The sequence below is a fragment of the Stigmatopora nigra genome, chromosome 5 (assembly GCF_051989575.1).
Source record: "Stigmatopora nigra isolate UIUO_SnigA chromosome 5, RoL_Snig_1.1, whole genome shotgun sequence".
In the NCBI taxonomy this organism is placed as follows: domain Eukaryota; kingdom Metazoa; phylum Chordata; class Actinopteri; order Syngnathiformes; family Syngnathidae; genus Stigmatopora; species Stigmatopora nigra.
The window spans coordinates 15129129-15155956 of NC_135512.1; the positions used below are offsets into that span (position 1 = coordinate 15129129).

Below are 26828 nucleotides of genomic sequence, written 5' to 3' on the forward strand. Positions count from 1 at the left end.
ATGAATGGAGGGAGGATTGTTCTATTTCATCACTCCTCGCCGCCAGAGGTGGTGCTCTAAGCAGTGAATGACGCCCTCGTGCATGTGCAGTGCGACTACCAATACTGACGAAGGCAAGTGACCGCATCTTAACCCCTGTGTAGAACCAGTTCCTTATTTATTCTCGCTTGGCGGTTCCTACTTGAGTACATGGTGCTAGTAGCATTTTCAATTTGTGTTGGATCTGCGTACTTGTGTGCTCAGGCCATCAGCCTGCGCTGGCTGGATGAATGGATGGATTAGTAAATGGAGAAGGGATGTTCAGGTAGTAAACATACTTCTATATTGAACTGACTACAAATATTCTTTTCATCTCATTTTCTTAGCCGCTTTATTCTCATTAAAGTCGCGGGGGGTGCTGGAGCCAATCCCAGCTGTCTCCAGGCAAGAATCGATGACCAGCCGATCACAGGACTACAAATATTTTAACATTTTATTTATTTATTTTAAATTCATAGGAGAAGAATCTTTAATGATCTTTGTGGACAAACGGAAGTTGAGTCGAGCAAATGAGTTCACTGATACTAACGGTACAGCTTTGACCTTGGAAGCTCTCCACCAGCTGGCTGCTTCCTACTTCATTGACAGAGAAAGCACCCTTCATAAACTGCACCACATCCAGATTTCCTCAACTGTCATCAAGGTAAAATCATGTTCATTTCCTGTTTTTACTATAAATACAGTGTAGAAGTTCCAATGCTCTGAATGCAGGTACAGGCTGTCCTTATTAGAGGAATCAATTAATCTATAATTAATCACCCAATTAGTGTCACTCAAATTCTACTGTATTTTCTCGCATATTAGCCGCCTGGACCTGGGTTAAAATTCAGGTCGGTCCACCTCTGTGCAGTTTGTAGGTTCTTCACAACTTTACATGAACTGAAGAAAGTCAGGTTACCATACTTTTATGGGGGGGGAACTTGTTGCTGGCATATTTCTAAGTGCGAAAAAAATTGGGAAAAAATGTAAAAGTTAAAATAAGGTTTATTATTGTATTATTGTACTTGTGCTCCAGCACCCCCGCAACCCTAATGAGGATAACGCAGATCGAAAATGAAAAGAAAATGTGTGGTAAATTACAATGAATTTGGGTTAACAATGTTTTGAAAATAATTTAAATCTGTTTTTAGTTATAAAACCATTAATGTGCTTTGATCACATTTGGGGGCCAAATTAGAAGGATACATAGTTATCCTGTTTAGCCTACAGACGATGATGTGATGTGTCATAGGAGTTGGCATCCACACTAGCAGAGAGAGCTACGAAGAAATAAATGAAGCAAGCAGGACTGTTTGCTCATCTCCCATGTGTGTAATCTCAAGTTTGGAAGCCAAAGAGCCACATTTGCATATCAAGATATGCTTGTGTGTGTAAATATCACTGTGCATCTCTTACCACTTGATACCTTCGGGGTGTGTTCATTCATCACTCTGTCAGTTATTATCATGGTGAATGAATTAAATTGGCTGTGTTTCCCCTTTACATACTGAATTCTTATTGTGGTTTCTCACATTTGTTTTATGTGTTTTTACTCTTTCCTTGAAAGCAATATATCAACATCACACACTCTGGTGTATGCATGATACTATACGTAAAAAATATGACAATATGAGCGTGCTAGCCCTTTTTGTAATCACTGCATTAGGCAGTGGGAAATTGAATTTAATGTATTATTTTAGAGCAGCAGTTTTGAGTTCATCCTTAACTTCTGCCATTGTAAACCGCATTTGTGTCTGCGTCAACTACATAACCTATTCCACCTATATTTTTGTGATCAGGTCATTACTAAAGGCAGATTCTCAGCCAGACAAGATCTGTGCTAGTAAAGATGTTTTGTCTCTACTCAATATATGATTGTGTTTCACCATTTTCCCGTCTCAAACCACAAAAAGTGGCTGGTTTCTTCATAGCCAGTCTGGGACAAAAATACTTTGCCTGCAAATCTGAAATTCTAAAACTTTGACCTGAAGCTCCCGCAAAAGAGAAGGAAAGTATGTTGATTAAGTCTTTAGCAGTTAATGAGTTAAGACCTATAAATATACCATTAGAAATAATTCAATCTACTAAGAATGAATTCAAGTATACGTTTTTTTAACGTGTATTGTAGTATAGAATCTCCTTTAATTAAAGATGTTTTTTTTGTCAGATTAAGTGATAAACCTCAGGTGAATGTTTACGTTCAGATCTGATATAATAATTATCCCGATATTTCTGGGTTTGATTTGTAGCTCTCCTTGACAATGAGTTATGGTTAGTGCTAAACTTTGACATTTCGTTGTTGATCAAGGATTTTGCTAAAATCCCATTACAATTTTCAGACGCTTTATTTTCACATGATATCACTTAGGTTTCAAAAACAGTTAACTCAACAAAGGCCATACTGTGTCAATAGCTGAATAAAATCCATGTATTTTAGAACATTGTAAACTCCTGTGCAACAACATCCAAAAATATATCTCCAAGTAAAAAAATCAGCTGTTAAAACAATCATTGTGGTCTGGTGGAGCGAATGGTTAGTGTGTCAGCCTCACACCTTTGCTGTCCTGGGTTTAAATCCAGGTCACTTCCACCTGTGTGGAGTTTTCATGATCTCCCCGGGCCTGGGTGGGTTTCTTCTTGGTACTCCGGTTTTGTCCCACATTTAAAAAACATCCATGGTAGGCTGGTTGGACACTCTAAATTGCCCCTAGGTATGGGTGTGCGTGTGCATGGTTGTATGTCTCCTTCTGCCCTGCGATCGGCTGGCCACCGATTCAGAATGTCCCCCACCTCTGGCCCGGAGACAGATGAGAAAATGATCATTCATGATGCAGAATTGTGCATAGATGATTTAATACTGTGGCCCGGTGTACGAGTGATGAGCGCGTCAGCATCACAGTTCTTAGTTTGATGGTTCAATCCCATGTTGCTTCTCACTGTGTGGAGTTTGTATGTTTTCTTGGGGGTTGTGTGGGTTTTCTCTGAGCACTTCAGTTTCCTCCCATATTACAACTACATGGATGGTAGGATGAAATTGGCTGGGAAGGTTTCCAGCATTCCCCCACGTCTGGATAAGTGGTTTGGAAAAAAATTACAAGGATTAAATACTCATAAAGTGTATTAATGAAAAGGGTAGACTTTTCGAGGTTTTATAGAGAATCTAGTGGAAACATTTTTGGACTATTGCAAAAGGTGCCATGGTATTTACTAAAAGAAATATACAATCATTCATTTTTATGAAGCCATTTATCCGGGTAAAAAAAAGGGTAAAATGGGGTGCTGAGCCTATCCCAGCTGGCTTCGGGCCGGAGGAGGGGGACACCCTGAAGAGGTGGGTGGCCATCCGATCGCAGGGCACGATGCAGCATATATATTGTGGTTAGAATTAGTGAATTTGGTCTTCTATCTACTTGTGCTAATGGAAATAATAAACATTTTAAAGTTATTTATCCGGTGGTGGAAGTGCTCCTTTGGGTTACTGATTATATTGCTAATCAGATTATAGGAATTGTGGATGCTTCCATGGAATTGGTCCATTTTATAAAGTAGAGGTCAGTTTAAAAAAAGGTAAATAGTTTGCCTCCTCCTGGGGTTGAAGTCCCTGAGGTGGTTGAAAAGGGCCTCGGGGATGGCTCTGCATTTTGTGGGATTATCTTGGTTACCGGATCTTTGCAATTTCACGTGGACGTTAGGGACTTGGACTCCAGAATGGCAGGCAGGGCTGGTCTTGCTACTTTTTGAAAAGGGCGATTGAATTATAGGAGCATCACACTATTAAGCTTCGCAGGGAAGGTCTATTCAGTTGTATTGTAGAGGAAGGTCCAGATCGAATCTCAGATTTATGGAGGATCAAAGAGGTTTTTGTGGTTGCCGGGAAAAAGTGCTCTACTGTAATCCTTCTTCATTTCGCAGCTACATTACATTGCAGAATTTTTTCTGAAGAAAAGAAAAATCAGAAAAATGTCAAAAACCATGCTGAAACTCACAAGCAAAAGCCACTTCCCTCCTTCAGCTTGCCATTAAGAAAATGACGGAAGACAGAGGACTTTTAATCAACAAAAATATGGCAGGCAGGGAGCGGTGGACGTCATATTTATCCAAAAATAGAGCTTTCTAAGCAGCCGTTAGCCTCTGTGAGGGTGGATTTTTATCATAAATGCAAAACCCGGGCGACGTTAAAGTGGACGCCATCCCCTTTGTCTGAAAATAGAACACTTTAGATGGTGAGGATGGCTGGACAACCCGGGGGGCAATGTGGAAGTCGGGATTCCATTTAATTCCGGGCACCGTGCCGACGACCTTGCACTTATCTAAAAATAGAGCTCCCTGTATCGCTAATTGACAGCTGGATGGCACGGAGCAATGAATTGGAAAAGTGGTCGGGAACCTTACCCTGGTTGCTCGGGGGGCCACCGACCCCCTCGTCCAGGGGCCCCGGAGAATCGCCGCCGCCAGGAGCTTGGCGGGCAGGAGCTTGGCGGGCAGGAGCTTGGCGGGCAGGAGCTTGGCGGGCAGGAGCTTGGCGGGCAGGAGCTTGGCGGGCAAGAACTTGGCGGACAGGAGCTTGGCGGGCAGGAGCGTGGCGGCAGGAGCTTGGCGGGCAGGAACTATGCGGGCCAGCCGCCAAGGGAAACCTGGTTCCTGGCTTCGGCACGGGTGAATCATGGGTGTAGCTCGCACAGTTGCGCAAACACGACGGGAAGACAGGAAGGACAAAACAAGAGTGGGAAAGGCAGCAGCCGGCTGCTCCTGACAGTACTTGTGCACTTGGATTTCTGTATAGGCGCAAACAATGTAGTATGGTAGTAAAAATAGGGGTGATCCTACTTCACTGTTTTTCTATTATCGCGGCTATGTTTGGTCTACGATACCCACAATATATGAGGGATTACTGTGTACCCTTGAACAGGAAAATGTGGGAATCAGGGGTGTTATTGTTACGTCCATGGGAGACATTGTGGCGAGGTACGAGGAATTAGGACCCAATCGCAGGGAAGCAGGCGTGGACGAGGGAAATAGTGCTCACAACCAAAACTTTAATAACTTAGGCAGGATCTTATTAAATAACAAAAACTCAGGAAACGAAACACAACATCAAACCGTTTTAGGAAAAAGACGGGGAATCGAGGAACGAGGTAAAGTGGATAAATGGTAAGGGGATTTTTGCAGGCGATCCGACAATTACATTATAATGAGTGGGGTTTAAATAGACACAACAGGGACTAATTTTGAATCATGCGCAGCCGCGCGAGCACAATGGCAAGGCAGGAGGTACAAACAAGAGTGGGGAAAAGGCAAAGGAAAAAACAATAACAAGCTACTCCTCACAGTTTTCTCAACTAGTCTACATATATTTTGCAAACTTGGATTAAGCATTCGACCGTGTCCCTCCAGAAAGTCTGCCTGACTTCCATGAAGGCACAGTTGGATTCATTCCTGGTCAGTGACAGTGTGATTCTGAGTGTGTGTGTGAGTGTGTGTGTTTGTGTGTGTGTGTGTGTGTGTGTGTGTGTGTGTGTGTGTGTGTGTGTGTGTGTGTGTGTGTGTGTGTGTGTGTGTGTGTGTGTGTGTGTGTGTGTTTGCGTGCGTGTGTGTGTGTCTGTGTGCGTGCGTGCGTGTGTGTACCCTACAACTGCCAGGAAACCAATTTAAGGTGGAGCCTCCCTTTGGCCCATAGTCAGCTGGAATAGGCTCCAGCAACGCATAGTTGAAAATTAATTAAATGAATGAATGAATGAAAAGTGTTGGCTTGGATTCGAGGCAGCCACAAACCACTCAAGAGTAGAACACATCTAGGCCAGCATATTCGAAAGTCTCTGAAGAGAGAATTATATTGGCAGACAGTTGAGCGTCTAAAGGGGAAATGAAGGAAGTGTGTAAATACAGTCCAAAATTAAATTAAAGTCAAATCAAAAAAAATATTGCCTGACATTTATGCAGTTGAGAGTTTGGTTAATTTCCTGAATAGTTCCTCTGTGATTGAGAATGACGATAAGATTGAAAGGATGGTTTTGTTTTTATTATTCTGTTGTACAGTGAGAGATAAGACAACTCTCCCATTATAAAACTTACTGGGAAAAAAAACGTGCAGACATTTTGACAGCCATATTTATCTACTTATGTGTATATATATTTATATATATATATATATATATATATATATATATATATATATATATATATATATATATATATATATATATATATATATATATATATATATATATATATATATATATATATATATATATATATATATATATATATATATATATATATATATATATACATATACATATTTCTAATTAGTGGCAGGTCAGATTAAAGTCACTATCACCTCTTATATGGAGGTAGGTTTGTCTCTATATTATTTACTTATTCAATTAATTCAATTCCTGTCACTGGGGGAGCTGGAGTCTAACCCATTAGAAAGGAAACTAGAGTACCCAGAGAAAACCCAATTTAGAGTGTTCAACGAGCCTACTATGAATGTTTTTTGAATGTGGGATGAAACCAGAGTACCGAGACAAAGGCCAAACAAGTGCAGGGCAAACATGCAAACTCCACACCTGGGGTTGAACCTCGACCCAGGTTTTTGTTCTAACCGATCCAACACAGACAGTTTGACGAATTAGATTTCTGGTGAAATATGAAGCAACTTACTGCTATCCACTGATTGTATATCGAACATACCATATTGGTGGAAAGGTTTCCTCTTATGGATTTGAGCGAAAACTTGCACTACCCAATTGTTTGCACACCAATGATCTAATATGCCAATCCATTTCAAAGTTCTATCCAAATAGTCATTTTACATGGCAATCAAGCTTACTTAAAACTCTAAGGGTGTATTCACACCTACCCTGTTTAGTCTTGAGCAAACTTAATATAGCTTTGTGGTGGGCAGCATTTTGGCTAGTGTGAATACAAACCATCAAACTCTGGTACGTACCAAAGTATGTTAGCTAACGTGAGTCGGATTCAACGTGGAATGATGAGGAGTCGTAATGTCTCATTTACGTCTAAAATCTGTGGTTGTTTTCTAACATATTTTACCTTGTTAACTCAGAGCATTGTATCCAATATTTGATGGATCTTTGCGCACACATGTCAATCCCCCTGTCACTTCCAAAAATTGCAACGTGAAAAGGAAAAAGAAATGTGTGCACATAAATAAAAAATCTGTGGATGTCGCTAGCTGACTTTGACGAGCTCTCTGTTTGACTGACTTACATGCTACCAATATCTAAAGGAAAGGCGGAAGTAACTGCCGGCAGCATGCGTACATGAGAGAGGAAAGGAAAGGGAGGCCAAAGTAATCGTTAACGTCAATCAGAAGAGGTGGATGACGAGAAAAAGAAAATTATTTGGGATGTATTCCTTGAAAAATCTCATGTTACTGAGTGAGGTGTATGTTAGGAGACACTGGGTATTTATTCCATTATTTTTTATCTTTAAATCACACATCACCGCCCTTGATGATCCTTTGAATATTTTGCACCTTACGGTCTCATTATAATGATATATGTCTTGAGGCAATTAAACAGTTAGGGGTGACATGATATTGAACACAATAACCTTAATTATAAGACGGTATAATTAGGACAGCGAACACCCTGGGTCCTAATGGACATTTAGGGCAGTTTCCAACAGTCTTTATAAGACGAATTATTATTTATTATCGTTTACTTTGAGTACCATATATTTTCCTCTAGAAATTGCCTACCAACCTCACCAGGCAGTATCTCCGAGTGGAAACATGATGATTATTATTTTTATGTGGATTAGTATCATGTCACAATGGAATATAAATGTGCAATGCAAATATTCGTAAGAATATTATCTACTTTCTTTTTGGGGGCGAGCCTGTAAAACAAGTGGTTAGCATGTCCGCCTCACAGTTCTGAGATTGAGTGTTCAATGCCGGATGGGATTCCTGCATTATGTTTGCCTGTCCTACCTGGGCTTGTAGGGGTTTTCTTTTGGTATTCCCACATCCCAAAAACATTCAGGGTAGGCTCGTTGAACACTTTTGCATGTGAAGTGGATTGGTTGCGCGTCTCCTTGTGCCCTGCGATTGGCTGGCCACCAATTTAGGCCACAATATTTAATTGTGGCCTAAATTGGTGGCCAACCACTGTTGACTGCGATATATTCCAGCAACCCCCATGAATATAAGCATTACGGCAAATGGATGAATGAAGGTTTTTTGGGGGAAGTAGGTGCCTCAAAATTGTCTTTGGGTTATATCGCAACTGTAAAATATCTTCGGGCATAATAAAGTAGTCTGACTGAACACATTTCAAACCCAACTAATAGCCCATAGTAATTCCAAACCAAATAAATAAATCTTGACATTGCAAAGCCAGTAACAAAATGTACTAACGACATGCAAATATTAATTTTAGGACTTTTTGAGTTGTACAGGGTCTCCCAAAAAAATGAATGCACACTAAAAATAATTGTAAACAGTGTTTAATCTGAATTTTACCATTTCGAAAGTGTGAGAATATTTACTTAATATTTCAATATCAAGTATCCTTTTTCAGTTTTTTCACTCCTTGTTCTCAAACTGGCGCCCACTTAGATCCAGGCACTGCTGACAACGCCAAACAATAGAATCGCACACATTATGAAACAAGTCTCTTGGTATTTGGGTGCATTCATGCTCAATGGCATCTCTTAATTCAGCAATTGTTGTGGGTTTTGTAGCATAAACTTTGTCTTTTAGGTATCCCCATATGAAAAAATCAAGTGGTGTGAGGTCAGGTGAATTGGGAGGATATTCAACAAAACCTCTTCGTCCAATCCATCTGTTTGGCAAAACCTCATCAAGAAAGGACCTAACATCGCGATGGTAATGTGGGGGTGCACCATCTTGCTGAAGATAGACCTCCTCATCTTCAAAATTGTCTCTAATGCATGGCATAACAGATTGTTGCAGCAAGTTCAAGTAAAGGGGAGTGGTTACAGTTGAGTCAAAAAAGAATGGTCCAATTAATCCTCTTGATGATAAACACCATCCAAAAAAAACGCAAAAAATGATATTTATTGGCTATTTACAATTATTTAAAATGAAGTAGTCAAAATCCGCGAAAAGAAAATAAATGATACTTGGAAATATTCTTACACCTTTGAAAAATAATAAAATGCTAATTAAACACCACATTTACAATTATCTTAAAATATATATATATTTTTGGGACACCCTGTATATATGTAAAGAACATGGTTTAGAAAGGAATACATACACTCCATGAAAGATTTTCAGAAAAAAAGAAAACATAATTCTCCCCAACAGGATTTCAACCACAGATGAATTTAATACATAGGTGTCGAGATGATAGGTGACTATAAAAGCGATGGGGCTATTGAGGAAACCCTTCAACACGTCCTGCTGTCAGGTGTGGCCATAATATGGACTATAAACGCCTTTAGATCTCAGAAAGATACTAACTTTTAGGAAAGGGTGAGGGCAACAAGGATATAAGCCATCTTTCTTTTTATTAAACAACAAAATAACAAAAGTGGGGCATATATTTAAAAGAGGTGGAAAGACAATCACCTCCAAGAAAGTTAACTCGCTAACAGGTCACATGAGAAATCCAAGAGAAACATTTCCATGCAAATTCTCTGCAGTTGGATCAATAATAAAATTTATTAATTAAAGTGGAACTATATTCTTTGTAGCAATGAGATGAATATCAATCTCTTTGGAATTGATGGCTCCAATGCTGTCTCGTGTTTAGAAGGTCAGGAGTACCCAGAGAAGCACATTATGCCTTATACTTACAATAAAACATAATGATGGTAGTTCACTCGTTCATTCATCTTCCATACCACGCCTCCTCGAAAGGGTTGTGGAGGTTGCTGGTGCCTAACCCAGCAGACTTCAAACGACTAACCCCTGGACTGGTCGCCAATCAACCATAGGACACACAGAGAGACAAACCTACCAGCGGGAATCAAGCCCAGTCCTGCCCGCACCAAAGTGGGCCGAGTGAACGTCAACACCACGAAGCGGCTGTTATGGTGACTGTGTCCATAGTATAGGGGGCTGCATGAGTGTTGTGGGAGTCTTCATTTAATTGATAGAATCATGAATTTTGAAATGTATTATTGTTTAAAAGTGAATCAAAAATTAAGAAATAAATTAAAAGAAGAACTGTACGAGTCAAGCAAGCACCTTATATTAAACTCAGTAATTGAGATGTTGATTAAAATCTTATTTTTCCCCAAGTTTCCCCCATTGAATCAAACATTGTTGATTCTATTTTCATAAGTGATTGATAGAGAAATATGTACACAGTATCAAATAGAACCCTCTGACTGATTGTTGGTATGAATTTATTTAACGCGCCCCTCCGTAAAAAATGGACACAACCTTATTCTCTGTAATCACCTAAAAAATACTAAAAATACTACCTACTACTACCTTAAAGTCCATTCATTCATCCACCCCTTTTGTTTTTGTTTTTCAGAATTGATTGGGTATAGTGGTATACACATATATTGTTTGGCTCTACTCAGTCGTCATAGCCTGAAGTGAGAACACGCACATTTCCAAAAGATATCAAAATGAGGTTTGTGTAGAAATGTTTTGTCCATTACACACAAATAAATTGGGACTATCGTTGAAATCGGATCATTGGTGCATTGAACACTTCACCCAGACTCTGACAAAAATAGGTTTTTGTAGCAGATAGGTCACGGTGTTGAGGTTAAAGTTAAAGGTGTTAGTGTGTGGCACACAAACTACTAGCTATTAGATACTACCATACTCCCAGTTCTCACTCCACCTGATCTTGTTATTTTCAGCTTATTTGACATAACAATGTCCCTTAGTGTGCTCGTTTAAACACATCCGCACTATTGCTGTGTACTACTACTATACACAGTAAGTACACAGTGTTATGGTGTATACTGAACACTCAGCTGCGACACTCACTGTGAGCACATCCTTTTTTGCTTGACTGGCATACATTTGCATAAGGCCTTTTGATCCAAAAATCCCCTAAAAACTATTTTGTTTTCCTCAGCGTATTACTAACTGCCCTTACTGTTTAAATTCACAATGAAGTGCTTTTTATGCATTGATGTATCTCTCTATTTAATTTATATTATGGTAATTTTTATTTTTAATTCTGTCCTCTGACTTTTATTCGATCCATATCACTTTATGTTACATTGTGCCTAATTGTGCTACTATATAAATAAATTTCCCCGACCTGGAAGGTCCAGTATACTTCTTCCCTTGACAAGTACATAATTAGTAGTAAAAAGGAAATAAAGCCAATGAAAGGGATGCAAACATTTTTAAACAGGCACTTTTAGGTGTACGGAGAGGAAGGAAATGCAAATGATTCTAAGGTGGCTTAGACAATAAATGGTCAGGTTTTTGAGAATCGAAGGTACCAATTCATACATTTTAAAAAAAAATCAGTTTTGGATTGAAATCGTTTAATCAAACAGCTCGTGAATGTTGATCAGTTAATTGTTTTCTACATGAAACAATTCAGTGACACATCTAGGCTTTTGATGCACGTTCATAACAGGGGTACTTTTCTTAGGCTTTCACACCATCAATACCTGCAACAGAGAGATGACATTTTCAGGTGAAAAATTAATAAGTGAATTTTAATAAGCTATCTGCAATCTCCTCTGGTCCAGTCCAGAGGAATAAAAAAAATGGAAACATCACTCTTGCAGTGTGGAATATCAATTAATCATTCATTTTCTGAGAAGCTTATCCTCACAAGGGTCGCAGCGGGGGAGGGGACTCTCCGAATTGGTGGGTACGAGGAGACCATTCACGCTCATACTTCATACTTAGGGGGAATTTAGAGCGTTCAACAAGCCTACCATGCATGCTCTTGGAATGTGGGAGGAAACCACAGTACCCAGAAAAAAACCCACACAAGCGCAGGGAGAACATGCAAACTCTACACAGGAAGACCGACGAGGGATCAAAGCCAGGACTCCAGGACTGTGAGGGCGACGTGCTTAACCACCCGTATCTCATTTATCATTTAAACTTCTGATCACTCTTTTAGGTGACTGAAACAAGGACAGGCCCACTTGGATGCAGTAACTATGACAACCTCGACTCTGTCAGTTCCGTTTTGGTTCAGAGTCCCGAAAACAAGGTCCATTTGAAAGGTTGGCCATTCATAATTTACCTCCCACAATTTCTGATGAAATTGTCTAGATATGTCTTTTCCGACAAACTCATAAGTACAGCCCAAAAGTGTCAGAATACATCTAGGTTCAGTCATTCTAGGTCTCTTTATTTTAAACAAAATATTTGATGATCTTTGATGTTTAATGACTGATAATCCAAAAGCAAGCAGCAAAACTATTTGGAAAAAATGAAACTTTCATTCAGCATATATTATGTTATAATAACCACATATGTGAAAAACATGAGAGCGTGTTAGTGTGTGGTCTTGAGTGATTTACAGATAGACAATCAAACATACTTCACTAACATTATTGGTTAAAACTCTAAATCACCTTATGTTTTTTTTATGACTCAGGCCTCCACACCATACTACCAGAATATCTGCAGGAGAAGTTTGTGCAGGCAGCGCTCAGCTACATTGGATGTAATGAGGAGGGGCAATTTGTGTGCCAGGACAATGACTGCTGGTGCCAATGTGCTGCAGACTACCCATATTGTAATTGCCCTGAGTTGGATTTGAAGTCTATGGAAGCAGGTTTGCTCCAAATTCAAGATTCTTGGAACACAGCAAACCAAGAGTTTGAAGAGTCAGGTCAGTGTTTACAGTTTCACATTCTTTGTACGAAACGTATTACTAACCCCATAAGTATGGAAGACCAGAGCTTATTAATTAAGTAAATGAATACAATATTGAATAATGAATCAATGTGTGTGTTAATGTACAAGGGCGGCCTGGCGGTTGAGTTGTTAGCGCATCGGTCTCACAGTTCGCATTTTCCCCCCTTGCTTCCGTGGGTTTTCTCCAGGTACTCCGTTTTCCTTCCACGTTCCAAAATCATGCATTCTAGGGTGGTTGAACATGAGTGTAAATAGTCTCCTCGTACCCTTTGAATTGCTGACCACAAATTCAAGGTGTCTCCCTCTGTCCCACCACAGCTTTTGTGAGCGGGTCAGAAAAGTCATGGACGAATATAAAGGTTACAAACAATAAAATGGCAATTTCCTAAATTTAACAATTCACCCACTTTTGAATATTTCACTTGGGGAGGAGGTCTCTATGGTCTCTCCAAACTCCTTTTCTGAACCACTTTATTCTCATTAGGGTTGTGCGGGATGCTGGAACCGGGCCAGAGGAGGGGTACACCCTGAATTGGTGTACTATGTTATGTTTCATCTGGGCCATAAAATGTCATTTCTGCTGGCAGAGGTGGGATTTCTACAAACCATAAATCTAAGGCAGAACAATATTTTTAACAAATGATTTTTGGGTTGTTTTGTGATATATATTGACCTTTTTCTACCAGATTATTCTAATTGCTCTTTTTCTGAAGACTTTGGGTCACCCACCATGACCACATTGCATGCATATATACTGTTTAGTCAAGGCTACGGGGAAAAGAAGTCGTCAATATGGCAAAGAGATCTTCTTTTGCTTATCTGAGGTCGAGACTTCCTTCTCCTGAGCCACTCCATTAGCTCAGACCAGCAAGAGACATGGTCTCTTCAGCACATTCTGAGTTGGCCCTTTAGCCTCCTCCTGGAACATGCCTGGACCACCCCAGCAGGGAGGCGTCTAGAGGGCACCCTAATCAGATGCGCCAGTTTCCTAATCTTGTTCCTTTCAACATGGAGGAGCAACAGATCTATTTCAAGCCCATCCTGGATGACCGAGCTTCTCACTCAAAGGAAGAGTCTGTACAATGTGCGGAGGAAACTAATTTCAGCTGCTTGCATCCAGGATCATGTTCTTTTGGTCACAACCCACAGCTTATGACAATATGTGAGGTATTGTAATGTAATGAAGATGGACAATAAAATACACTCACACTCACACTTATATCCTAGGGGCAAATTAGAGTGTCCAATCAGCCTAACATGCATGTTTTTGGAATGTGGGTGGAAACCGTAGTACCCAGAGAAAACCCAACACGGGCCCTCTAGTGGACCCGCTAACGGGCTGCTCTCACGGGGATAGAAAGATTTTGTGGAGGAGGGTTAGCGAAAGATCTTGAAAATGGAGCACAAAAGAAAACAAACCTAAAAGGTCATAGGACAAAAAAGGGACAACTTTACTGACTCCTTAGTCACCTGTATTTTTACCAAAATGCCGTTTAAATTTTACAATAATCTTTAGTGATAATTAACTGGATTATTACTTGGGAAAATGTGTAATTCATTATTTATTATTTTTTAACTCGACTCTTGGCGGCCCGACGGATGAATGGTTAGCGCTTCGCACTCACATTTCTTGCGTCCTGGGTTTGAATTCAGGTCGGACCAACTGTGTGCAGTTTGCATGTTTTTCCCGGAATTGCTTGGGTTTTCTCCAGGTACTCCGGCTTCCTCCCACATTCCATACATGGCAGGCTGATTGGAAACTCTAAATTGCCCCTAGGTATGAGTGAGTGTGAACTGTGGTCCGTCTCCTTGTGCCCTGTGGTCGACCAGCCACCGATACAGGGTTTCTCTCGCCTCCGGCCCGAAGTCAGCTGGGATAGGTTCCAACACTGCCCTACTTACCCCGACCTTTGAAATGATACGCGTTTCAGAAATTGAATGAATGATTGAATGAATAACCCGACTCAAAGTTGCCCAGTGGATGAGTGGGTAGCGCGTCGGCCTCTTAGTTGTGGGGGTCGGTTTCGATCTCAGTCAGTCCTCACTGTGTGGAGTTTGCATGTTGTCCCCAGGCTTGTGTGGGTTTTCTCTGGGTACTCTGGTTTCCTCCCATATGCACAAAGCATGCAGGTTAGGATGGTTAAACACTCTAAATTACAGGTTTCCCCTGCCTGGTATCCTGATTTGGCTCCAGCACTACCTGCAACCCTTGTTAGCCTAAGCCATCGGGATAATGAATGCATAGATACCTTTACTCACTCCAAAGCAGTCATATTATCATCTCCGTTTTATGTCAATGAGAATAAACAATTGATATTTATATTTGTTTGTTATATATTTAATATATATTATTAGTATTATTTTATATCTTTATTGATAGTTATTCATCTAACATTGTGGAATGTTCTTTTAGTAACAGTTACCTTGACAGTAAACTGGAAATTCCATCACTTGTGGTCACTGTCAAAGTAATTGTCTTGACAAAAAGAAATTATGTCTAGAAAAGCTTTTGGCTGTTCACAAAAGGAAAAAAAACATATACTTTTATTTAGCTCTGCCGTATTTCATTATCATAAGCATCAAACACTTTCACTTCCAGTTAGCCCCAGAGCTGCCCATGTGGCCTGCGTGAAAGGATTTTCTCATTTAGTCTGATTAAATTAGCCACATATACTTAGATTTAAGTGAAGATGTGTGTGTGTGTGTGTGTGTGTGTGTGTGTGTGTGTGTGTGTGTGTGTGTGTGTTTGTGTGTGTGTGTGTGTGTGTGTGATGGGGGATAAAGGACAAATAATAAGGGACTGTTCACATTTATCTGCCTTCCTTCCAGACCAGTTCCAGAATTTTGTTCGGAGGCTTCCCACATTATATGCTTTGAACACATCTACCATCGAGTACTTCTGGAAAATGGAATCGGCATTTCATCAACGCTATAAACTGTTGGAGCTCAACACTCAGCAGCTTCTGAGCAAATCTAGGCACATCATCAACAAGCTCTTCATCCTCAGCAAGAGGTGTCATGTGAAGCCCAAAATCATTATACTGAGGGAGAGGTGAGATCCTCTGGTATTGTTGAAGCATTCCTGCTGACCTTGCTGTTGACATAATCTGTGTATGTCCCTGACTGTGCCAGCAAGCACCACAGTATGAGAAATAAGCAAAAAAAATGTAAAGCCTGCAGCCACATCATAGTCCTTTCAAGCAATGTGAAAATGGCACAGCTCATTTATTTTCCTCTGCCTACTCTCTGCACAGCACGTTTTCCTGAACTAAGCATTATTCTAATTTTACATATAATATATCAGGCCTTTTGATAGTCTAAGTCGCACAGATGTTTGTCTCACAACTGATGATTGCAGGTTTAGTTTACCAGACTGTCTAGAAGGATACCAGGAGTACTCGTGTAAAATTAAAATTGCAGCATTTGGGACAAATATGTTTTGTTTGTTTGTTTATTATATTTCTTCTGAATAAAAGACAATATATAAATATAGATCAACTAAAGAAAAATAAGTTTTATGATAATTCACATTTTTGCATATAGGTGGAAAGAACCAGGTCATGTATTTTCTCAGGCACTGCTACACTATAATCACCAAGCCAACACCAATCATAACCCACCAGCTTGCACACCCCACGGCTATCCCCCAGTCAAAATCAGATAGAGAGAAGTGAACAGGCTATCATGGTCAGTTTCATAAAGAAGCAAGCAAAAAGATAGCTGTGAAATAAATGAAGTTTTTTTTCATTCTGACTAAGTAGTTTTGTCTCTATTCTGTTCATTTTAATTCATTTGTGAATATAAAGGGTGGCCCGATGGATGATCAGTTAGTGCTTCGGGCTCACAGTGGTGGGTTTGGGGATTCGATCCCAGGTGGGTCTTAATTGTGTGGATTTCGCATGGGCCTGTGTGGGTTTTATTTGGGTCCTCCGGTTACCTCCCACATAGCCAAAAACACGCAGGGTAGGCTGGTTGAACACTTTAAATCGCCCCCAAGTATGAGTTTGAGCATGATTGGTTGTCTAACCCCTCGCTCCACCTGGCCGCCCCATTTCAAAGATTATGTTCAATTTTACTGCTTGCAGTGGAAAGTTGGTTCATCTATTTCTCTTAAATCTTAAGTGTTGTTCAAGTCTGTTTGTTTCACATCCATGTGTCTCAATGATATTCTGTCTCCTTTTTTAGAGTCCAAAGGCTTTTCAATTCACTATTCCAGTATTTTATTTTTTTATGAACACTAATTTTGAAATCCTACTTCTCCGTTATTCGGAATTTGAACCTTGGTAGCTTCTTATTATTGGATAGTATCTTGATTCGTCGAACACGCTTTTGGGCATTTAGGTATTCAGGCTAATTAATTAATGTTGATTTGTTTTGTCTGTAGGTTAGAGGTTAGCCAGTAAGGGCAGGCTTTTAGTCCTATTAAGTTCTTACTCGACTCATCTTAGTCTAGTGACCTTTGGAAGAATGAAAGCAATTTGAGAAACTTGTTGACTTCGAGTGTTGGGAAAATTTTAGTCTCAGATAGTGTGCTAAAGACTCTACAGCACAAATCAAAATTAATAACTAAATACACAAAAATACATTTTTTTCTACTTGATCAAAACCATGGCATCCATACTTAAAAATATTATTAGATTCTATGCAGCGCAGTGCATTTTTGTATGCAGTGTGGCTATATAGCCAGTAGCGCATTAAATTGCCATGGATCTCATCTAGAAACACAAGGTATAGTTGCTGACATGAAATTCTCCCTTCCTCCTCGTGTTTTACACAATTTTATGAATGAAAGTGTATTTTCTAATTCACGAAAATATTGTTTGATTAACACAATAAAGTATGCGAAAAGAGTGTGGATAAATAAATAGCAGCATGTGAATGAACTTTCTCTGCTTATCATGACAATGGGTATCCATGACAGTTTACATATCCCGTTGACACAGAGTGCATCCTAATGGTGAAAAGGCTCTCTCTCACGCTGTGCACAACCTCAACAGCAATGAGCTATGCATAACTAATGCATGTTTCATGGAAAATTAGACAAATCCAAATTAAAAAAAACATAATCATCTCATTTTCTGAACCGCATTATCCTCATTTGGGTCCCGGGGCTGCTAGAACCAATCCGAGCTGTCTCCGGGGCCAACCGATCATAGGGCACAAGGAGAGGGACAACAATGCACACTCACACCCATATCTAGGAGCAATTTATGGTGTCCATTAAGCCTACCCTGCATGTATTTCGAATGTGGGAGGAAACCGGAGTACCGGGGGGGAAACTCACCTGGGGGAGAACAAGCAACCTCTACACAGGTGGGACGTGACCTGTAAGGCCGACACGCTAACCACTCGTGCCACCGGGCCGCCCCAAATAATAATCAAGTAAAGTTATTTCATACAGCCCACATCCCACACATCTTTAGAACTATTGGCATTTAAATATTTTCAAAAATATATTAATATTCAAATTACTGCATTTTCACGCTGTCTGCATTGCGGTTATATATATATATATATATATATATATATATATATATATATATATATATATATATTGTCAGGTTCATTAATAATTACCTTCGTCCGTAATTATCAATAACTGCAGGAAGACATCTTATTCAATTATTGACATTTAATTAAATAGAAATGGATACAACAGGTAAAAGCCTCCGGAAGGGAGAGTTACAGCAAGTGTCCCTTACAACTTCCGAACGTCTCCTCGAATAGACGTTTTCGTCCCATTCTTATGGTCACAAGTTACAGAGTTGTTGATCATTCCATCACGTATGAGTAAAAACAACATCTGGGACTACAATAACAATCAAAGTATTTTACTAATAACAAAAACAGGGACTAGACCTAACAACATTTAGATTAGAGTAATTATACAACCTCCTTGACCTAAGAATCATATAATATAATCATAATCATATAATCGTTACATACAGAAAAACCCGAAGTGTACGGTTACATAACGATAACAATATTCTTGTTATTGTCCGAATAGCCCTGTCCTCGTCACCAAGGGCCCACCAAATCTCAAGGACCCAGATTGGGTGGATTGTTTGTATAACCATCCTGGAACAGGCTGTCTAGGTTAAAGATGACTTGGTGTGACCTCAAGACTTTTGAAAAACAGAAAGAGAATGATTTAACAAAGTAATGAATTAATACAGAGAAAAGAAAGAGAATGATTTAATAAAGAAATGAATTAATATAACTATTATAATAGTAAAAAAGAATAAACCCAACATATATATATATATATATATATATATATATATATATATATATATATATATATATATATATATATATATATATATATATATATATATATATATATATATATATATATATATATATATATATATATATATATATATATATATATATATATATATATATATATATATATATATATATAAATACAATTTTGTGGTGCCTTTTATATCCTGCTGCAATTGGAGATGATTTCTTTATGGAAACGTCTACTTTTCTTATATTCCTTTTTCAGAACTATGACCTACTGGTTGAACTACATCCTTTCCATACTGTACTGCAGTGAAAACAGCCACATTGGCTCATATTTGGAGGAGACACGCAGCTGTTCCTGTCCCTTCAAGCACCCCAACTGTCAGGGTCCGATTCCTTGCAAAGTGGGTGAAGGTACATCCTGTGGCTCCTGTTCTTATGAGAACCGTTCCCGTTGTGCCACGTGCAACCAGGGTTATATGCTTAGTCAGGGCGTATGTCGCAACGAAGTACCAGACTCCATCGACCATTACATTGCCTTTGAGACAGACCTGCAGGACTTGGAGTTACGCTATCTACTGCAGAAACAAGACAACCGCATCAGCATCCACGGGATCTTTGTCAGCAATGATGTCAGACTAAATAACTGGTTTGATCCATCCTGGAGAAAGAGGATGCTGCTAACTCTAAAAAGTAATAAATACAAGTCAAACCATGTTCACATGCTTTTAGGAATTTCTCTTCAGATTTGCTTTACCAAGAACATCACATTGGACCCAATATTGTCTGTCTATATAAACCCATTTGGGGGGAGTCATTCAGAGAGTTGGATTATGCCTACAGACCAAAACAGCTACCCTGACTGGGATAGAAATAAATTAGAGGTTGCCATTGACTGTTATAATTGGACTTTGACTTTGGGCAACAAGTGGAAAACATTTTTCGAGACAGTCCACTTCTACTTACGGAGTCGGATGAGAGGCCCTTCAAGTAATGAAAATGGGACTGTATATTATGAACCATTGGAGTACTTGGAACCAGGACAAAATCTTGGCTATATGAAAATAAACAACATACAGGTGTATGGCTATAGTATGCATTTTGACCCAGATGCAATCCAGGACTTAATTTTACAGCTGGACTACCCCTATACTCAGGGATCACAAGATTCTGCCCTTCTGCAGCTACTCGAGATCCGAGATCGGGTAAACAGGCTTTCACCACCAGGAGCTCAGCTTTTGGATCTCTTCTCTTGTTTGTTGCGGCATCGGCTCAAACTATCCTCAACAGATGTTGCTAGGATCCAGGCTGCACTGCAGACATTCAGTGCCAAGCAGCCCGACGTGATTGAATATGAAACAACAAAATTATGTAGCTAATAATTGGACAGGGGGTGAGTGCATAGATGGAAAACATCATACACACTCCTGATGATGGTTGAGAGCAATTTTGTTCGAGGGACATTCTCAATGTCAGTAAGACTCTCATGAGTGCATTTTCTGAAAAATGTGGAACACTAATTTTATCACTATCTCACATTCTTTTTTCTCAAACTGGCACTTAAACATGTGTATTTCCAATATAGACTTTTTTGATCACTTATACATCTCCAACACAAATGTGCATTTTTAATAACTCAAAAAACGTTTCTGTTAACCTCATTCACTGCTTTCGATGGATATACGTAGAAGCTGCAAATGATTGGAGGATCAAACAATGTAATGCTCTCAAATATATTTTTAGACTAGCATATTGTATTGTTTTGTTCTTTTGTTGTTTTGTTTTGCAGACTAGATTTTACAGCAAAGACAAACTTCATCCATTGCTGATATATCCTGACTGTTTAATTAAACATGCACCCTCATTGGCAGCTCTATTTTAAAGATGTCCTGTGAATATACCAATTAAGAGAAGGAAACATCTTAAACATATTTGTATGAATAGAATATATACAATATAAGAAATATATTAGAATTGCTTAAAATACATATTGATCACAATATGCTACATGGGTGTTTATTTTTATATTGCTATTCGTGGGGAACATATTGTGTATAAAATGTGTTCATACACTAAATAAAAATATTTTTATGCGTGATGTGTAGATAGTGTAACATCAGGGACACCGTTTTTTGTTTGTTTTTTGTTGTTGTTATTTTTGTCAATAGTTTGATAATATTAAACCATTTTCCGAACATGACCGATTCATGATTACATGTGAAAACCTTGTTGCAGTAATAATGAAATTTACTTTATTTAATTCCTAGTTTCTGTTCAGAAATACTATACCTGAAATACCCAAAAGATATTTTCAGATCAGAAGCCAATTACTATTTTTGGATGGTAGGGAGGGGCGGTGGCTGCACTGTAACATTTTGAAACTGTACGAACTTACTTAACTATTGAAATTCTTAATTTGCAGACTTTTTCGAGTAAGGTGAACACAACATATTTCACTAAACATCTAAGTAACTGAGTTAGTTTGCTGACCTATAAGAACTGAATTACTTGTTTTCTGTGAACATACTGTTTCTGACACAAACGTTATTCTTCTTATACAAGATGACCGAAAAAGATAGATATTAGTTAAGTGTGTATTGGCATAGATGAGGGTGAAAACACTGCAGGATTATGTAAACACTGCCATTTTATTAAGCATGGTGAATTCAGGATAAACTTTAAAGTATGCCATCTCAAATGAGCCGTCAGTGAGGAATCTCAACAGCAGATTTTAATGCTGCGTTCAAACAAGAAGATTCAATCTAAAGGATGACATTTCAAATAAATGAAAATTCCATGAATGTTTCTTAAATTGCATATTTTATAAAGGTTTCACTTACCATTATCAAGATGTGTCTTCCATCATTATTGGTCATATTCCATTGTTTAAAAAGTTCCTTTTTTGTGATCCTCTATTCCGGAAGGAATATGTACTGTGTATAGCACAAGGCTGCGTATTTTGTATAATGTAAGTAAGCACAGATGTTTTGACTGATATAGTTTTGGATATGCATCACAATTCAATATAGTATGGAATAGTAAGCACAAAATTCAGTTTTATGTGCATAAATATATATTTTATATGCTAAGTTGAAGTCATTGTTTGCCTCATTTTGAAAACATTACATATCCGTCAGTAGACACTTCCTACTCTGTAATGCTAAAGATTGCTGTGTTTCATGTTCTTGTTTATTTAAAATCAATACAACACTTACGACACACTACAACAATGGAGGATGAGCGTAGGCATTGAAGACATTTTGCGTTGCTATCTTAGCAAAACTATTGCATTGAATCTTCTCTTAGTCGCTCCAAAACATCTCTCGAAAAACATAAACCAGGTGTGTGCATGTGGAGGAGGTCATAGTGGAAGGGGCATATCGGGGGAAGATGCGTTTTAGACAGCCATGATGGTAAGGCAATTTTATGTTCAGTCGTGCATCAAATAAGTAGTTCTTTAATCAACTTACTTGAATAAACTTTAGTGTCATTATTTGGCCTCTAAAGTATCCATACTGTCAAGCAAACGGAAAATGTCAAACAATAACATTTTACTTTTATAAATGTACCCAAAAACCTGTTTTTGTGGGCATAAAAAAACATTTTACATTTACATTTGTAGGTTGTGTTTAAAAATGTGTTCTGTACATAATTGTATATGGTATCATATTGGAATAGTATCATAAATCAAACACCATATATTTAAATCTTAACCATTCATGAATAGTAATCAGTTGATTGCAGTCAGGGGTTGCTTGTTTCAGAACAAAACCTCATTAGATAAACTGTCCGTGTTGGACCAGTTTGAACAAAAACCTCCCTCCGCTGTAGCTCTTTGTGGACTAGGACACCTTTGATCTAAACTGATTTTAAGCTGCTTGTGGCTCCACTTCATGTACTTCTCTTTTCATTAAAGAACATAAGTCATACCTGTACCATAAAGTGAATTACCACCCATCAGATTTTTTGAGAATGACAAAGGACGTGGGATCGCGTCAAATTTTCATTCACATTATACTGCTAATAGTTTTTACACACCATATTTTTACTCTCACTTTAGTACCAGAGAAACATCATTATTAGTCTGTTACACTTGAGTTAGAAAATGCAACCTATATACAGTTGTGGTCGTAAGTTTACATACACTTGTGAAGAACATAATGTCAAGGGTCTCTTGAGTTTCCAATTATTTATACAACTCAAATTTTCTCTGATAGAGTGATTGGAACAGATACTTCTTTGTCACAAAAACATTCATGAAGTTTGGTTCTTTTATGACGTTATTATGGGTTCACAGAAAAAGTGATCAAATCTGCTGGCTCAAAAATACACAGGTAGCAACACGAATTAGTAATTTTGGTGACTTAGAAAGATGTCTGTGAAATGAGCTTCATAGCATGGCCTCTTACGTTCTTGTGAGTGATCATGAGTGACTACAGCTTGTGACTTCTCTGAGGCCATTTAAATAGGGCAAATGCCCGAAAATGCTACAATGGGAAAGTCAAAGGAACTCAGCGTGGATCTGAAAAAGGGAATCCTTGACTTGAACAAGTCAGGAGAGACACTTGGAACCGTTTCATAGCAGCTGCAGGTCCCAAGAGCAACAGAGCAAACAATTGTTTGTAAGTATAAAGTGCATGGCAGTGTTTTGTCAAAGCCACAATCAGGAAAAAAAATGCAAGCTATCACCGTTGCTGAGAGAAAATTGGTGGAGATTCAACCGAGAATCACCAAAAGAAAATCTGCCAAGAATTAGAAGCTGCTGGAATACATGTGTCAGTGTCCACAGTCAAGTTTGTTTTGCATCTTCATGGACTGAGAGCCTGCCGTGCAAGAAGGAAGCCCTTGTTCCAAAAGCGGCACTTTAAAATAAAGATAAAGAGGAAAAGTTCTGTGGTCAGACGAAACAAAAATTGAGCTGTTTGGCCACAATGCCCAGCAATATGTTTGGAGAAGGAAAGGTGAGGCCTTCAACCCCAGGTACACCATGCCTAACGTCAAGCACAGTGGCATACCCGTCAACCTCTGTCGTTAACTGCCCTTATAAATGATTATGATTACGACGCATGTTTACTCGCGGCAACTCGTTTCTTACTATGTGGCTCCTCCATGCTTGCTTCCACGGTATTTACTCTATGGATATCTACGCATTCGCATGTCATCCTTCATCGATATTGCCGTACGCACCGCTAAAAAAACACATACGATTGAGGATAATTTTTGCTGGTATACCGTGACAATAGTAACGATCGATGACAGTAGCGTCGTTGGCTACCAGCCTACGAGACTATCTGGATTTTAGCCAAAACGGTCTTGTTGAGATCGGTTTTCATAAATATTGGCAATTAAAACAAAATCCACGTACAAAAGTCGGTGTACGACGTACATGATTTAAAATGGTAAAAAAAACGTATAAAATACGTATAAAACGTACAAGTTGACAGGTATGCGGTGGTAATAGTATTATGCTTTCCCAAAGTCCTGACTTAAACCTCATTGAGAACTTGTGGACTATGCTGAAGAAACAAGTCCATGTCAGAAAGCCATCAAATTTAACTGAACCGCACCATTTCTGCCAAGAGGAGTGGTCAAAGATTACAACCAGAAGCTTACCAGAAGCTTGTGGATGGCTACCAAAAGCACCTAATTGAAGTGAAAATAGCCAAGGGACATGTTACCAAATATTAACGCTGCTGATGGTAACTTCAGAGGCCATGCTATGAAGCTAATTTATCTGACACAACTTTCTAAGTCCCTAAAATTGCTAATTGGTGTTGCTGTATGTACATTTTTGACCCAGCAAAAGTATCATTTTTTTCTGTTAACCCATAATAAAGTCATAAACTTCATGAATGCTTTTTGTGACAAAGAAGTATCTGTTCCGATCACTCTATCAGAGAAAAATCTGGGTTGTAGAAATACCTGGAAACCCAGAGCCATGACATTATGTTCTTCACAAGTGTATGTAAACTTTTGACCTCAACTGTATATATGTATGTGTGTGTGTGTATGTATATATGTATATATATATATATATATATATATATATATATATATATATATATATATATATATATATATATATATATATATATATATATATATATATATATATATATATATATATATATATATATATATATATATATATATATATATATATATATATATATATATATATATATATATATATATATATATATATATATATATATATATATATATATATATATATATATATATATATATATATATATATATATATATATATATATATATATATATATATATATATATATATATATATATATATATATATATATATATATATATATATATATATATATATATATATATATATATATATATATATATATATATATATATATATATATATATATATATATATATATATATATATATATATATATATATATATATATATATATATATATATATATATATATATATATATATATATATATATATATATGCAAGACTCACAATTTCTCCTTTAAGTGCTCTTTCACGATCATTTAAACATACCCACTATTTTTGACTAGTATTTTCTTTTCTAAGTAAATGGCATCATACAGTTTCTATACGATCACACAGTATCTTCCAGGGGCTGCCGAAGTGACTCAAGAAGACAGGATGTCAGGATGTCTGATTCAGATTTTCTTTTAGTTCTGATTGTTTTGTGGAGATTTTCATATCCCAAAGATCTTGGCAACTCAGTGTGAACAGAACTCCCTCAACTGACACATGCTCAGTGAAATATGTCGTTAAATCTTTGTTTTCTTCCAATCATGTTTGTTTTTGGGGGTAAATCCATGTACAGACGCTCCCCTACTTACGACCATTTGAGTTACAAACAACTGTAGATACGAACATGTCTGCAAATTGCGAAAAATGTCGAAAAATGTTGGTAAGTTCGATTTTGTATTGGGCGCCTTTTTCCGGGTAGTGCTTCTTTACGCCGCTAATACCGACACCTGGCGCTGTGAGAGCTCACCCAGCATCCACCTTCCTCTGCCCAGTTCGTTGGAATGCGTACGTTGCGTGTGTGATGTATCTCCAGTGCGCAAAGATCCTTTTTCATTTTCATCATTAAATATCTTGTGCATCCATTATTCAATATGGTTGGTGAAAAGTGAAGGGCTACTAGTGACGGAGGTGCAAGGAAGAGGCAAGCCATTTCATTTGAAACGAAAGTGGCAATAATATAGAAGCTTGATGCGCGTGAGAAAGTGGTGAGCGTTGCACAGGAATACAATTTGAATCGTTCGACCGTCAGTACAATTTATAAACAGAAAGATTGAGCAGCAGGACCCAAATATTGAATATCGATAATGACGACAATGACGACAAAGACAACAATGACAACAATGACGACAATGACGCAAAGACGACGAAGACGACAATGACGACAAGGAGGACGAGTAGGACGGGGACGTACCACACTGTGATGCCAGGATGATCTCTACAGTGGTTCTATAGAAGGTTGTCAGAAGCTTGGTGTCCAAGTTGTCCTTCCTAAGTACCCTAAGGAAATAGAATTGTTTGTGAGCCTTCTTCACCACTGCTGTGATGTTTGTAGACCATAAGAGCTTATCCGTGACGTGGACCCCCAGGAATTTAAAGGACTGTACCATGTCTACACATACTCCATTTATGAGGAGTGGGGCCAAATCTGTGCTTTGTTTGCAAAAGTCTAGGATTATTTCTTTAGTTTACAGCAGTGTTCAGTGTGAGA

The 26828-nt window shown here is 38.3% G+C and overlaps 1 protein-coding gene across 3 annotated transcripts in view; it reads left to right on the forward strand.

Moving 5' to 3' along the window:
• Positions 1-21269, forward strand: part of LOC144197120 (BMP/retinoic acid-inducible neural-specific protein 3-like) — a 41309-nt gene extending 20040 nt beyond the window's left edge. For 2 of the 3 annotated variants that reach the window (XM_077717720.1, XM_077717722.1), the window contains exons 4-8: positions 498-682; positions 12072-12177; positions 12555-12791; positions 15647-15869; positions 19335-21269. In XM_077717720.1, coding sequence (XP_077573846.1) covers positions 498-682; positions 12072-12177; positions 12555-12791; positions 15647-15869; positions 19335-20451 — 1868 coding nt within the window. In that variant the 3' untranslated portion in view covers positions 20452-21269. Of the gene's footprint in view, positions 1-183; positions 305-497; positions 683-12071; positions 12178-12554; positions 12792-15646; positions 15870-19334 lie in introns of those variants that run through there. The other variant, XM_077717721.1, reaches the window with a different exon arrangement.
• Positions 21270-26828: the final 5559 nt, after the last annotated feature.